This window comes from Ranitomeya variabilis, chromosome 3 (genome assembly GCF_051348905.1).
Source record: "Ranitomeya variabilis isolate aRanVar5 chromosome 3, aRanVar5.hap1, whole genome shotgun sequence".
Lineage (NCBI taxonomy): Eukaryota > Metazoa > Chordata > Amphibia > Anura > Dendrobatidae > Ranitomeya > Ranitomeya variabilis.
Window position 1 is genome coordinate 627,668,920 of NC_135234.1, and position 16,963 is coordinate 627,685,882.

Genomic DNA, 16,963 nt, shown 5'->3' on the forward strand with positions numbered 1-16,963 from the left:
CGCCAGGAGCAGGTAAGTATCGCATATTTACCTGTCCTCGTTCCACACGCCGGGCGCCGCTCTGTCTTCCTGGCGTCTCTCCGCTCTGACTGTTCAGGTCAGAGGGCGCGATGACGCATATAGTGTGCGCGGCGCCCTCTGCCTGATCAGTCAGTGCGGCGAGATGCCGGGACGCTGAGGAGCTGCAAGCAAGAGAGGTGAGTATGTGGTGTTTTTTTTTTATTGCAGCAGCACCAGCGTTATATATGGCACAGATTTATGTGGAGCATCTATGGAGCCAAACTGAACGCTGCAGAGCATTGTATATGGGGCAGCTTTATAATAAGCATCTATGGGGCCAAACTGAACGGTGCAGAGCATTCCATATGGGGCAGGTTTATAATGAGCATCTATGGGGCTATACTGAACGGTGCAGAGCATTCCATATGGGGCAGGTTTATAATGAGCATCTATGGGGCTATACTGAACGGTGCAGAGCATTCCATATGGGGCAGCTTTATAATGAGCATCTATGGGGCCAAACTGAACGCTGCAGAGCATATAGGGCACAGCTATATAAGGAGCATCTATGGGGCCAAACTGAACGGTGCAGAGCATATAGGGCACAGCTATATAAGGAGCATCTATGGGGCCAAACTGAACGGTGCAGAGCATATATGGCACAGCTTTATAAGGAGCATCTATGGGGCCATAATGAACGGTGCAGAGCATATATGGCACAGCTTTATAAGGAGCATCTATGGGGCCATAATGAACGGTGCAGAGCATATATGGCACAGCTTTATATGGAGCATCTATTGGGCCATAATGAACGGTGCAGAGCATATATGGCACAGCTTTATGTGGAGCATCTATAGGGCCATAATGAACAGTGCAGAGCATATATGGCACAGCTTTATGTGGAGCATCTATGGGGCCATAATGAACGGTGCAGAGCATATATGGCACAGCTTTATATGGAGCATCTATGGGGCAATAATGAATGGTATGGAGCATCTATTTTTATTTTTGAAATTCACCGGTAGCTGCTGCATTTTCCAACCTAGGCTTATACTCGAGTCAATAAGTTTTCCCAGTTTTTTGTGTTAAAATTAGGGGGGTCGGCTTATACTCGGGTCGGCTTATACTCGAGTATATACGGTAAATAAAATACAAAACTGGTTCAGTTCTCATCCTCTCTGGGTCACGGTGTGGGAACAAGAGCGGTGACGTCACGTCAATAGTGCGTGTCACTGCTTCAGCCACTCACCAAACTCTGTGCTCATGCAAAGGTTTTCAGTACGTGGCGCTAAGTGTGAGAGCCGGGGAACACAGTGACGGCCTAGAGCTGTGACGTTACTACTCTGTGCTCATGCAAAGGTTTACAGTACGTGGCGCTAAGTGTGAGAGCCGGGGAACATAGTGACTGCCTAGAGCTGTGACATTACTACTCAGTGATCATGCAAAGGTTTACAGTACGTGGCGCTAAGTGTGAGAGCCGCAGAACATAGTGACTGCCTACAGGTGTGACGTTACTACTCAGTGATCATGCAAAGGTTTACAGTACGTGGCGCTAAATGTGAGAGCCGCAGAACATAGTGACTGCCTACAGGTGTGACGTTACTACTCAGTGATCATGCAAAGGTTTACAGTACGTGGCGCTAAGTGTGAGAGCCGCAGAACATAGTGACTGCCTACAGGTGTGACGTTACTACTCAGTGATCATGCAAAGGTTTACAGTATGTGGCGCTAAGTGTGAGAGCCGCAGAACATAGTGACTACCTAGAGCGGCGATGTTACTACTCTGTGCTCATGCAAAGGTTTACAGTACGTGGCGCTAAGTGTGAGAGCCGGGGAACATAGTGACTGCCTACAGGTGTGACGTTACTACTCAGTGATCATGCAAAGGTTTACAGTACGTGGCGCTAAGTGTGAGAGCCGCAGAATATAGTGACTGCCTACAGGTGTGACGTTACTACTCAGTGATCATGCAAAGGTTTACAGTATGTGGCGCTAAGTGTGAGAGCCGCAGAACATAGTGACTACCTAGAGCGGCGATGTTACTACTCTGTGCTCATGCAAAGGTTTACAGTACGTGGCGCTAAGTGTGAGAGCCGGGGAACATAGTGACTGCCTACAGGTGTGACGTTACTACTCAGTGATCATGCAAAGGTTTACAGTACGTGGCGCTAAGTGTGAGAGCCGCAGAACATAGTGACTGCCTACAGGTGTGACGTTACTACTCAGTGATCATGCAAAGGTTTACAGTACGTGGCGCTAAGTGTGAGAGCCGGGGAACATAGTGACTGCCTAGAGCTGGGACATTACTACTCAGTGATCATGCAAATGTTTACAGTACGTGGCGCTAAGTGTGAGAGCCGCAGAACATAGTGACTACCTAGAGCGGCGATGTTACTACTCTGTGCTCATGCAAAGGTTTACAGTATGTGGCGCTAAGTGTGAGAGCCGCAGAACATAGTGACTACCTAGAGCGGCGATGTTACTACTCTGTGCTCATGCAAAGGTTTACAGTACGTGGCGCTAAGTGTGAGAGCCGCAGAACATAGTGACTGCCTAGAGCTGGGACATTACTACTCAGTGATCATGCAAAGGTTTACAGTACGTGACGCTAAGTGTGAGAGCCGGAAAACAGGGACGGCCTACAGGTGTGACGTTACTACTCTGTGCTCATGCAAAGGTTTACAGTACGTGGCGCTAAGTGTGAGAGCCGCAGAACATAGTGACTGCCTACAGGTGTGACGTTACTACTCAGTGATCATGCAAAGGTTTACAGTACGTGGCGCTAAGTGTGAGAGCCGCAGAATATAGTGACTGCCTACAGGTGTGACGTTACTACTCAGTGATCATGCAAAGGTTTACAGTATGTGGCGCTAAGTGTGAGAGCCGCAGAACATAGTGACTACCTAGAGCGGCGATGTTACTACTCTGTGCTCATGCAAAGGTTTACAGTACGTGGCGCTAAGTGTGAGAGCCGGGGAACATAGTGACTGCCTACAGGTGTGACGTTACTACTCAGTGATCATGAAAAGGTTTACAGTACGTGGCGCTAAGTGTGAGAGCCGCAGAACATAGTGACTGCCTAGAGCTGGGACATTACTACTCAGTGATCATGCAAAGGTTTACAGTACGTGACGCTAAGTGTGAGAGCCGGAAAACAGGGACGGCCTACAGGTGTGACGTTACTACTCTGTGCTCATGCAAAGGTTTACAGTACGTGGCGCTAAGTGTGAGAGCCGCAGAACATAGTGACGGCCTACAGGTGTGACGTTACTACTCTGTGCTCATGCAAAGGTTTACAGTACGTGACGCTAAGTGTGAGAGCCACAGAACATAGTGACGGCCTAGAGCTGGGACATTACTACTCAGTGATCATGCAAAGGTTTACAGTACGTGACGCTAAGTGTGAGAGCCGCAGAACATAGTGACTGCCTAGAGCGGCGATGTTACTACTCTGTGCTCATGCAAAGGTTTACAGTACGTGGCGCTAAGTGTGAGAGCCGCAGAACATAGTGACTGCCTACAGGTGTGACGTTACTACTCCGTGATCATGCAAAGGTTTACAGTACGTGGCGCTAAGTGTGAGAGCCGGGGAACATAGTGACGGCCTAGAGCTGGGACATTACTACTCAGTGATCATGCAAAGGTTTACAGTACGTGACGCTAAAGCCTCTTTCACACTTTCATCTTTCAGCTCCCGTCACAATACGTGGTTTTTGAGAATGAGGGATCCTGCATTTTTTCAGACTTGTATTACCGACGGATTGTGACGGATGGCCATCCGTTTCATCTATCTTTCACTGGATCCTGCATTAAAAAAAATGGTCCTTCGGGCAGAGAAAACGTTCAGAGGAACATTTTTTCTGCACGTCGGAAAAATCGGTCAGCGACGCATCCCTCGCTGCCAGTCACTGGCTACAATGGAAGCCTATGGACGCAGGATCCGTCGCTGCCTGTGAAAAGCAGGAATCCAGCGACAGGTCCCGCCTTTTCAAAGAGAGCATACGTGGAAGAATTTCCCGTCAGGGAAATTCTCACTCGCTCTTTTTTTTACTATTGATGCTGCCTATGCAGCATCAATAGTAACAAGATATAATGTTAAAAATAATTAAAAAAAATAAAAAATAAAAAAATAAATAGCAATACTCTCACCTACCGGCATTCCCATGCAGCGTCACTGATGTTCCCGGCAGCTAGTGTTACTTGCTAGTAATACATTGCGAAATCTCGCGGTCTTGAGAGACTGCGACTTCTTGCGAGATTTCGCAATGTATTACTAAGAACGCTAGCTGCCGGAAGCATCGCTGCGCGGGAACGCCGGTAGGTGAGAATACTGCGATTTTTTATTTTTTTAAACCTGGTTTGTGTTGTGTATGCGTTTTCGCAGCGGTTTTCCGCAAAGGTTTACAGTACGTAACGCTAAGTGTGAGAGCCACAAAACATAGTGACTGCCTAGAGTTGTGATGTTACTACTCTGTGCTCATGCAAAGTGTAAACAGAACCTGCACTGCGGATACAATGGCAGCCTATGGACACTGACAAAGTTTAACTTAATAAATGTTTAATTCAGCACTAAAACTTACTTGAGCAGCTGCTGTACCTGGACCTTGGGTGGTGGAATCAGTGGCTCCTGGTACTCCAAGCCTTTGGGCAAGGAGAGATACCTGTTGCCTAAATAGAAAGACATGCCAGTATTAGAGAAGTGTTTCTGTAAATGTCCAGCCTATAATTCGGCTCTCATCACGCCACCTACATTCTGTTTTGCACTGTATGATAATGATAGAAACACACATTTGAATAAATGGCTATAACTATCAGTCGTGGCCAAGGACATGGAGGTTCTGCTATACAAGAACAGATATCAGGATAAAGAACTTCTTCCCCTTCTGAGCGTATCACTGACTTGCAAGAAAGTGCTGACTGCTGGGCTCATTTCACTAACTATGCCAGCCCCCTTCTCCCTCACCGCTTATGTAGAAATAGCTTGGCCAGTCCCTTCATGCCAGTCACTGACACAGGGAGAAGAGGAAGGTCTCTGATGGTATTTACATGCATAACCTTACACAGGAGAAGCTGCAAATCCAGTACCATGGAAAGGCCGTGAAATCACGCACTCACATTTATATTAAAAGGACTGTCTCAGAGTCTTTTCTTCAGGAACACACTGCAACACTCCCACCTTCCTGTCTTGCAGAGGGCGGTGCATGAGACAAGCGACAGTTTGGAGCAACGACATGGTCGTGCCGCTGGTCTGATGTGAGCTTTCTGCTAGCAGAGGCAGCTTTGGCTCTACAGCATGGGAGAAGCGAAGGAGACTACATTCTGCTTGCTCCGTTTTGAAGCTGGCATTATACAACTAAAGCATAGAGCCTGCTGGCGGCACAAGCTCCTGATCTAGGTAACCAGACACTAGAAAATGGAAAACTACCACAGTTCTTGAGAATGGAACAGCAGATTTTTTAAAAACAAGTAAATTGCAAAGTTGCTTTATTTTACAAGTACCTCCCAATTTTACAACGAAAAAAAAAACCAAGCTTGACAATCCCTTTTTTTTTTTTTTTTTTGGAATGGAATATTGCAACATACCTGTTAATGCCAGGAGTAACACCAATGCTACCTTGTGCCATCACCTTTTTTATTCCCTTTAAAGCAACCATTTTTGCCTTGGCAATTGGATCAATGATGTCCTCTGGAGCAAACTTGTCAAGATCTGCAATTATATATAATAAACAAAAAAATAAAACAGAATAATTACGATTTAACTGAACTGTACACTGTTTAACACGGTTTTTACCATTAACCCTTTCTGACATTGGAAGTAATACGTCCACGCGTCCTGTGCCTTATTGACGTGGGAAGGATTATTAGGTGTATGTGCGATTGCGATACCCGCCGTTTGTCAGCTGATTCTGACACCTGATGCTAAGTGCCAGAAGTCCGGCACTGCTCCCGGCACTTTAATCCCCTAAATGCTGCGATCAAACTCGATCGCCACATTCTCAGGAGCCGGCAGGGCGATGACAGCCCCTCTTGCCCTTGGATCGGCGGCGTAATGCAGTGTGGAGATCGTTGCCATGGTGACCCAATGTCATCATTACATCCAAGTCATCAAATCTAGGAAAGTTGCTTGATCATGTGCAGACTTGATAGTTTGCATAGCATGGGGATGCTGCTGCATTCCCACGCTATACAAGCGATCAGCATGCAAAAAAAAATGATAGTCCCATAATGGGACAAAGTCAAAAAAAAAAAAAAAAAAAAAGAAAAGTTTTGTCTTGTTTGTTTGTTTTAACCATCATAAAGAAATATATATATATATATATATATATATATATATATATATATATATATATATATATATATATATATATATATATATATATATATATATATATATATATATATCTATCTATCAAGGCAAAAAAAAGCAAGGCAAAAAGAAAAAAAACAATACTTTATCATACCACCGAACACAAAGTGGAAAAAAAACACGATAAAAGATTGATATAAATAAACATGGTACCGCTGAAAAAGTCATCTTGTCCTGCAAAAAAATAAGCCGCCGTACAGCTCTATAAGTGGAAAAATAATAAAGCTATCGTTCTCAGAATAGAACAATGCAAAAACAACTTTTTTTAACTTTGTGTTTGTGTAAAAACGACAAAACTCAAAAAAGAATAAATGTCGCATTGCTGTAGTCGTACAGACCTGAAGAATAAAGTTGTCATCAATTTTACCACGCTGTGAATGGCATAAAGAAAATTCCTGAATTACTGGTTTTTGTTTTTTGGTTTTATCTCCCAAAACTCGGAATAGAAAGATGAAAAAATGTTGTGACCGAAAATGGTACCAATGAAGATGTCAAATCATCCCGCAAAAAAACAGGCTGTCACATAACTAATCGACAGAAATTATTGCGCTCAGAATAAAGCGATGCAAAAATAATTTTTTCTTTTATAAAAACAGGTTTTTATTGTGTAAAAGCCCCAAAACATAAAAAAATATTAATGTGGTATCGCTGTAATCGTACAGCCCCGACGAATGAAACCCCCTCCCAAAAAAAAGAAAATTCCTGAATTGTTGTTTTGTTAATTCTGCCTCCCAAAAATCGGAATAGAAAGCAACAAAAAAAAAAAAAAAAAAACCGATACTAATAAAAATGTCATCTTGTCCAGCAAAAAACAAGCCATCACATGACTGTGGGCCAAAATATGGAACAATTACAGCTCTCAACATATAGCAATGCAAAAACTATTTTGATGAACAGCGTAAAAAATAAAACCAATTCTTCACCTGCTGTTGATTTTTTCATTCTGCCTCCCAAAGATTGCAGTAAGGCTTGGCGCACATTTATGCTACGCTCTGCGCTTGCACAGATGTTTCCGTGTAAATCTCTGAAACAACATGATTCAGACGGAACCTCTGGCGGAAGATCCCCTATAATAAGGCAGATAAAGGCACTGGACGCCATCTGACCTGTGATCCGGCAGTGTCCTTTTTAGGATTGCATAAAAGTGCCGATGGCTACAGTTTTCTGCACTTCTGAAAAGAAGGACACTGCTGAACAGAGGCCAGACGGAATCCAGAGTAACTCGGCTGCCTCATTATAGTGAATGGATCCCTCGGGGTTTCATCTGAATCACGTCACTCAGATTTAGATAGAAACCCCAAAGTAAGTTCTCAGTGTAGAGCTCCGGATTAATGCTATCCCAAATGTTATGCAAAATGTTACCAATAAAAGTTTCACCTCAATCCACAAAAAAAGAAAGTCCCCACTCAGGTCTGTCATCTGTTAATGGAAATCTAGAGGGCTCCTACGTTACTGGTAGTACAAAGACTCTGGAAACGCGAACTGGCTCCTCACCTGTCAAAAGAAATTCAGCAAATTCTCTGCTCCCAAATCCAAATGCCTCCTCCCATCTGAGCCCTACAGTATGCCTAAACCACATATTGCTTCCACGTTTGGCATTTCTGAAGCGATGAGAGCCCCCCAAACTTACAGGTGCATGCCTCCAGAAGCACATGGAGCATAACGTACTGATCATGACAGCATACTGGTCACTATAACGTCAGATTGCAATTTTCACTCAGCAACATTCATTGCTCCTTGTTTCTGGAAAATACCCATGGAGTCAAAATCGGCACTGCACCTGTAAATAAATTTCCAAAGGGGTATAATATCCAAGTGTCACTTGAGGGGGGATTCTGCTCTTCTAGCAATTAGGAGCTCTTGCATATGGGATCCGCAAACTGTTCTAGGAAAATCTGACCTCCAGGAAGCAAATAGCGCTCTGTTCCTCCTGAGTCTCTCCGTATGGGTAAGTAGTACTGTAAAGCCACATATGGGGTATTGCCAAGTTCAGTAGAGATTGTGGGACAAATTATGGTGCCATGTTTACCCTCTTGTGTGAAAATGTAAAATCTGGGGATAAAACAGGTGGTGGTAAAAATTACATTATTTTTTTCACTGCCCAATGGTATAAAATTCTGTGACACACTTGTGGTGATATGATCATCGCACTGCACTGCACCCCCAGATGAAGTCATTGAGAGGTGTAGTGTTTTAAAATGGGGTCACTTATGGGGTGTTCTGCTGTTCTGGCACCTCATGGGCTCTCCTAGTGGGTCATGGCACTTGCAAACCATAACAGTAAAATCTGGAACTCACTGCCTTCTGAGCTTTGCACTGTGCCTGAAAAATATTTCCCGATTACATGTAGGGTATTGGCGGACTCAGAAAAAAATGGACCTCCGTTTCTTGTATTAAAAAAAAAATGCTATTGGCCCTTAGAAAAATTACAAACTTGGGACTAAAACAAGATTTCAGTGGTAAAAATGTAATTTCTTCTTTCTTCACCACTCAATGGTATAAAATTCTGTGAGGTACATGTTGTATCAATATGATCACTGCACCCCTAGATGAATTCATTGGGGAGTGGAGTTTGTAAAATGAGTTCACATATAGAGGGTTTCTGTTGTTCTGGCACCTCAGGGGCTCTGCCAATGTGACATGGCACCCTCCAGCCATTCCAGCAAAATCTGAACTCCAATATGGCGCCTCTTCCTTTCTGAACTTTGCACTGTCCCTCAAGAGTTGTATTCCCCCACCTATGGGGTATCAGTGCACTCAACCTTACATTAAAAAAGTCAAATGACGCTCCTTCCCTTCCGAGCCCTGCCGTTTGTCCAATCAGCAGCACGCTCAGAAGAAATTACACAATTTTTTTTTTTCTTGTTACCCTTGTCAAAATAAAATAAAAAATTGGATCTGAATAGTGATGAGCGAATAACATTGTGCTCGGGTCTCCCGGAGCTTGCTCGGGTGATCGAGTATTTTGTAGTGCTCGGACATTTAGTTTTGTCCCCTCAGCTGCATGATTTACAGCTGCTAGCCAGGCTGAATACATGTGAGGAATGCCTGTTTGTTAGGGAATTCCCACATGTATTCAGGCTGCCCAGCATCTGTAAATCATGCAGCTGAGGCGACAAAAAAAAAACTAAACGTCCGAGCACTACAAAATACTTGGAGATCACCCGAGCACATGCTCGGGGAGACCCGAGCACAATGCTATTCACTCATCACTAGATCTGAAGTAAAGTTTTTGTGAAAAAAAAGTTTAATGTTCATTTTTTTCCCCCACATTCCAAAAATTCCTGTGAAGCACCTGAAGGGTTAATAAACTTCTCAAATGTGGTTTTGAACACCTTGAGGGGTGCAGTTTTTAGAATGGTGTCACTTTTTGGTATTTTCTATCATACATACTCCTCAAAGTGACTTCAAATGTACTGTGGTCCCTAAAAAAAATGGTTTTGTAAATTTTGTTGGAAAACTGGAAAATTGCTTGTCAACTTTTTACCCTTATAACTTCATAACAAGAAAATGGTTCCAAAATCGTGCTGATGCAAAGTAGACATGTGGGAAATTTTATTTATTAACTATTTTGTGTGACATATCTCCGAGATTTAAGGGCATGAAAATTAAAAGTTTGAAAATTGTGAAATTTTCACCAAATTCCGTTAGTTTTTTTCAAAAATAAAAGCAAGTCACATGAAAAGAAATTTTACCATTATCATGAAATACAATGTCACGAAAAAAGTATCTGAGAATCATTGGGATCCGTTGAAGCCTTCCAGAGATTACCTCATAAAAGCCCTGACCCAGTTTTCACCTTCCTGACCCTGCCAAATTTTACAAATCTGAGCAGCCTCACTTTATAAATGATCTAGATAAGGGATCTGAAGGTAAACTAATCAAATTTGCAGGATGTAAAGCTAGGAGAGATAGATAACACTAGAGAAAACAGAAAGGCTTCAAAAGGATCTACATAAGGCTACTTTCACACATCCGTCAGTACGGGGTCGTCACAAACACGTCGGCCCAACGTACGTTGTGCACAACGTGGGCAGCGGATGCAGTTTTATGACGCATCCGCTGCCCCATTGTTAGTTCCAGGGAGGAGGAGGCGGAGTTCTGGCCGCGCATGCGCGGTTGGAAATGGCGGAGCCGACTGTTAAAAAAAAAAAACGTTACATTGAACTTTTTTTGTCACGTGTGTCCATCCGTCGCAATACGTTGTTAAAGTCAATGGCAAAAAAACGCATCCTGCGGGCACAATTGCAGGATCCGTTTTTTTGCCATAACGACGGATTGCGATGGAGGAAAAAAGACGGAAGTGTGAAAGTAGCCTTAGCTGGAACAATGGGCAGCAACTAAAAGAATGGTATTTAACAGGGAGAAATGCAAGATTCTACATCTGGGCAAGAAAAATGAAAATTACATCTATAGAATGAGAGTAATAGAACTAAGCAACGTGTGAAAAAGACGGGTATACTAATAGATCACAGACTGCACATGAGTCAACAGTGTGACCCCCTCTACTCCTCCTTGGTCAGGCCTCATCTGGAATATTGTCCAGTTCTGGGCACATTTAAAAAAAAAAAAAAAAAAAAACTGGAGCAAGTTCAGAGAAGAGAAACCAGGATGGTGAGTGGACTGCAAAGTATATCCTACGAGGAACTGTTAAAAGGATCTGTTAATGTTTAGCTTGCAAAAAAAGAAGACTAAGAGGAGACTTAATAGTGGTCTACAAATATCTGAAGAAACGTCACAGTGTATACCATTGGACGGTGAAGAAAAAACTATTACATTTTTGCCACAAAAATGGTTTTAGCCCCAGATTTTACATTTTTCAAAACAAGGAAATAGGTAAAATGACACCAAAATTTGTCACAATTTCTGCTGAATGTGGCAATAATCTATATGTGGCTGTACAGTACTGCTTAGTCACACGGCAAAACGTGGGAGGGACAAAGCACTATTTGACTCAGAGCAAATTATTACGAATAGTTTGAGGACTCAATATACAGAACCCTTAAGTGCACAAAGAGCAGAATCCCCCCACAAGTGACCTTATTTTGGAAATGACACCCCTCTGGGAATTTATCTACAGGTACATACTATCTTGACTCCACGGAGGTTTGTCAGACACACGCACCAGTGAATGTTGGCGAGTGAAAATTGCAAAATCTGCCATCGTAGTTGCCGGTATGTTGTAGTGTCTGGTATGCTGTAGTGCCCAGCTCGTGATTCTGGAGACATGGACCTCATAAATTAAGTAGCTCTCATCGTTACAGAGATGCCAAACATTTGGACGCTAAATGTGGTTTAGGCTACTTTCACACTTCCGTCTTTTTTCCTCCGTCGCAATCAGTCGTTATTGCAAAACAAGGTTCCTGCAAATGTGCCCGCAGGATCCGTTTTTTTGCCATTGACTTTAACGGATTGCGATGGATGGACACACATCGCATCTGTCGTGCGATGGATGGACACACGTCGCATCTGTCGTGCGACGGATGCGTCGTGTTTTTGCGGTCCGTCGTGACAAAAAAAAAAAACGTTCAATGTAACGCTTTTTTGTCCGTCGGCTCCGCCATTTCCGACTGCGCACGCGCAGCCGGAACTCCGCCCCTTCCTCCCCGGAACTCACAATGGGCAGCGGAAGTGTCGTAAAACTGCATCCGCTGCCCACGTTCTGCACAACGTCCGTCGGTACGTCGGGCCGACGGTTTGCGACGGCCCCGTACCGACGGATGTGTGAAAGTAGCCTTAGGTACACTGAAGGCTTTTGGATTTGAAAGGGAAGAATTTGTTGGATTTCTTTGGGGGAGGGGGGTGAGGAGCCATAGCACTTTTCCAGAGGGTTTGTGCTACCAGTAACGTGGAAGCCCCCTATATTTTCCTTGACAGATGACAGAACAGAGTAGGGGACTTTGTTTGAGTATGAATTGAGTTGAAGGCTTTATTGTTAGCATTTGTCATAACAGAGGATCCATTCAATACAATGAGGCAGAAGAATTACTCTTGATTCTGTTTGGCCTTTGTGTCCTTTTTAGAGGTGCACAAAACTGTGGACTCCAATGGATCATTAGCCAATCAGCATCCACAGTGCCTCCATCTACCTCATTATAGGGAATCTTTTGCCGGGGGATCCTTCTGAGTCACATATTTTAGAGATTTACATGGAAACTCCGATGTAAGCGCTCAGCAAAGAGCGCAGGATAAATGTGATGCTGCGATCTTTGGGAGACAAAATGAACAAATCAACAGCAGGTTAAGAATTGGTTTTATTTTTTACGTCTTTCCTTATGTGGTTTAAGTGATTAGATGACTTTATTCTTCTGGTCGGTGCAACAATACCAGATTTATAGCTTTTTTTTTGTGTTTGGCTGCTGTCACACACTAAGACGCTTTTTTGCAAAACGGTTTTTGCATTGCCATATTCTGAGCGCAATAATTTCTGTCAATAGTTATGTGACAGCCTGTTTTTTTGCGGGACGAGTTGACATTTTCATTGGTACCATTTTCGGTCACAACATTTTTTCATCTCTTTCTATTCCAAGCTTTGGGAGATAGAACAAAAAAAACAAAAACCAGTAATTCAGGAATTTTCTTTATGCCATTCACAGTGTGGTAAAATTGATGACAATTTTATTCTTCGGGTCCTTACGACTACAGCAATAGGACATTTATTCTTTTTTGAGTTAACAAAAGTTGTTTTTGCATTGTTTTACTCTGAGAACGATGGTTTTATTTTTCCGCTGATGGAGCTGTATGGCGGGTTGTTTTTTTTTTTTGGGACAAGAGGACTTTTTCAGCTGCACCATTTTTATTTACATTCGACTTTGATTGCGTTTTATTCCAGCTTTTGTTCAGTAATATGATGAAAAAGCATTTTTTTGTCACATTTTCACTGAAGGGGTTAACTAACGGGATAGTTTCATAGGGCAGGCCATTGTGGATGACGGATACCAAAAGTGTAATTTGTTCATTTTTTTAAAATACAAATATGTACGGTATTTGTAATACTTTATTTTGCTCTTTATTTTGTGATTTTTTTTTACTTTTGTCCCAGGATGGCTGCCCTGATCGCTGATCTAATATGCAATGCTTTTGCATTGCAGGACATTAGATCAATGCACTGCACACAGGCAGGATGCGTGTCAGTTCCTGCTCTAAGCAGGAGCTTACAGGCCACTGTACATGGCTGACCCCGTGGTCATCTTTCAGCCCCAGGGTCACAATGGAGAGCATGGGCACAAGGCAAGCAGAGAAGGGAGCTCCCTCACTCCGCTATGCTGATCAATGTCACTATTGACAGCGGGGTTAAACGCCTGCAATATGCGCTAGCAGATTCTGCACATTGTCGCAGGGTGTCGGCTATAGTTTAGTATCGACACATACTTTTGATTGCACCGACACGGAGTGAGCCCGCGTGGATCATGTACCATTGTACATGCAAGAACGCACCTCCTGGATGTCGTGAAAGGGTTAAAAGTAATGTTTTTTTAACTAGATCATCATGCTGATAGCTTGGTGACACTTCATATATTTTGCTTCAAAAGCATATTGAACAACTGCATTGTTGCACAGTACAAGGCAGCCCACATATATTAGTGATATGAATGCCGGCTTAAAGCGCCACTCCAGCGTTTTGTTATTTCAGCACTGGAGTGGTGCTTTAAATGTAAGCCCACTACCCCAGTTCTGATACTCCCCTTCTGGTGGCTTCACCTTTTACCGACGTCATCTTGTGCCCACAACTTCTGACTTGCTGGAAGTCAGACGCTACGTCACAATCACTCAATGCAAGTCTATGGAGAGCCAGAGCATGAAACACTGCACTCCATGAAGCACTGGAGCTACTGTCAGGTCACTTGTCGCCAGAGACTGATTGGAACGGCAGTGGAAAAGGATGCAGGCGGCGGCAGGTGAGTATCAGAAAGAGGGCAGGAGACTCACATGTAAAGCTTCACTCCAGCAGTGTGATTTAAAAAAAAAAAAAAGCTGGTGTGGTTCTTTAACTTCAATCTGGCTGGACAGCTGCAAATCAAATCACTAGTGTGCATGGGGGGTCCCAATTGGAAACTTTTAGGTAAACAAAAAAAAAAAAGTTTTCTTTTAACCTAATGGCAGGTAGGTTACTGTCAAATGTCAGCAGCCTATTTACCTCTCCCTACTGCACACTGTTTTGGAGTACATCTTGCGGTTAAAAAAAACAGATAACCTTTATTTTTGTGAAAGGACTATGGCCATGAACACACAAACATTTATAAGAGATTGTCGATTGAGAAAATGTGTTTTTGACATAATCAAATGATATTTGAATACGTTTAAACAAGCTTGCGTCCTGAAAGTAATATGCATTTTTAGGATCACATCCTAATATCTCACACATACCTGTGTCAGGGAAAAAGTTATTAGTCAGCTGCTGCTGTACAACCATCGGTTGCTGCTTCATGACCATTTGTTGCCCCATGACTGGCTTGGGAGGGAGAGCCTGTTGTTGAGGTCCACTAGCTTGTAACAAGTGCTGACCACCAAGCACATGGCTCTGGTTAGCAGAAGCATGCATGGGAGACTCCAAAGTAGAGTTGGCTTGCACACCAATAAGTCTTTGTTGCACCTGCTGTTGAGGAGTTAACAGTTGTTGTGTAGACCCCATCCCCTGATGTCTGGGCACAATCCCAAGTCCTACGATGTTTGCTTGATGACCTTCTTGTTGAAGGTGAGGCCCTGTCTGGTTGGACATTGCAGTATTCATCATTGCGTGCGATTGTGTATTTTCTGTATGCTGTGCAGAGAGTAGCTGCTTTTTCTGCTGTTCCTTTTTTTCATGTTCAAGAAGGTCTTCAATAAGAAGCGGAAGTTCACTAGCTACAAGAGAGCTCTCCATCTTATCCAGATCATCGGCAGGAGAGTGGCGTGAACATGGCAAACCCAGTGGGCCTTCATCCAGCTCGAATTTTCCCAAAATTAAGCTATTTGGATTAGCTGCAGTAGAGGAATCTTTGCTAGGGAAGAGGGATGCACTGCTTGTTTGGACAGAATTTGAATTGTGCACATTAGCTCCTGTTTTTAACATGCTTGCTCCAAATGATACCTTTGCAGCATTGTGAGACATTTCATTCTTAACTATCGAATTGCTTCCAGAAAATTGACAGGTGTTGGTCTTCAGGTCACTGTCTTCTAGCTTTGGCTTTAAATCCCCTGTGTATGCAGACTGCTTTGCTTCCTCACAGGAAGGAACTTGAGAAGTGTTACTATTACCTGAAATATGTGAACCTAAACCTATTCCCATAGCCCCTGGTGGTCGATCTTTGGTCATTTCCAATTTTTCACTAGCTCGCAACTCATTTGGAAGGCTTTCCTTTTTTGCTTCTACAATATCAGGCTCCAGCTTAAGCATTGCTTCCTCTTCAGCCTTCTCATTTGCAGACTCAACTAAGCGCAAGTGTTCATTGAAAATGTCCTTTTTGTCACCAGTGTCCAACTCGGGGTCTGTATAAGCAAGAAGATCAAATTCATCCCCATTTAGAAGATCATCTAAGTGAGGGTCATTTGTTTCAAGATTATCAAGATTGTCCAAATCATCATCAGCTTTAGCAACATCAAGGCTTAAATTAGCCAAATCGTCGTCTTCCAGGTCTTTGTGTGTATCAAAATCAACATCTAATTCTGGTGGATCTTCACATTGGACTCTCCCACTTACAAGGCCAGGAGCAGATCCCACCTTAGAGCCTTCAGTCGGAGGATTGCTTTGTGGAGGAACATTAGCTTGTTGCTGTGTAATTTCTGTGGCAGATGCAACTTTTGTTTGTATAGCCTGTGAGACTCCTACATTTCCTGCCTGAGGAACAGTTGGTGTCAATGTTTTTTGAGTCTGCAATAAAGAACTCCGCATTACAGGTACCTGCAACGGATTTCCATCTCCTCTCATTACTCCTGTTATTACAGTGGAATTGGCACCTTCACCTGGCACATAGAAGCGAGGCCTATTCTGAGGACCAGGAGGTGAAAAGGGAATTCCAATAGGCAGTTTTTGTCCATGATGGCGCAATTCAATATAAGGTGCCCCACCAACCGTGACCTGATCCCCAGGAAACGGCAGGCGAACTACACCTCCACTATTTACTGCTGGGCTTGATGGTGGCCTGTTCCCTTCTGTAAACCGGATCGGTGCTAGAGTTCTCTGTCCTGTAACTGGTGACGGCCAAACATGCTGCTGATCAGAATAAGATCCCCTCGTAAACAGGGCTTGAGTTCCTTCAGCCGAATGTCTAAAGAGAGAAACAAGTATCATATACCGTATTCAGAATATATCACCTTGTGAAATAAAATACCATTACATATTACATGATTCCGAGGTGGCATATAAATTTAATTTTAACATTTCTCAATGATCATCTGATCAGGTAGCAGAAACCAAGTGATCATTTTTGAAAGGTTAACATGGTATTTTACAAGGCACCAATTCAAACGAGTAAGAAAAGGTCATAAAATTCAGAAGGTCTGCTTTGGTCATTACTTATAATGGTATTATAATGACTTGAAAAACAAACAAAAAAACAGAATGTTGGGGAAATAAGGCATTTTACAACAGAAGAATTCACAAAGAAAGCCACCATC

At 43.1% G+C, this 16,963-nt stretch overlaps 1 protein-coding gene across 1 annotated transcript in view; it reads right to left on the reverse strand.

Annotated features, from left to right (window-relative positions):
• KMT2D (lysine methyltransferase 2D) overlaps window positions 1-16,963 on the reverse strand; it is a 244,352-nt gene that overhangs the window by 76,660 nt on the left and 150,729 nt on the right. The window contains exons 33-35 of the mRNA XM_077297477.1: window positions 14,735-16,614; window positions 5,584-5,707; window positions 4,581-4,668 (exon numbers count right to left, since the gene is read on the reverse strand). Coding sequence (XP_077153592.1) covers window positions 4,581-4,668; window positions 5,584-5,707; window positions 14,735-16,614 — 2,092 coding nt within the window. The remainder of the gene's footprint in view (window positions 1-4,580; window positions 4,669-5,583; window positions 5,708-14,734; window positions 16,615-16,963) is intronic.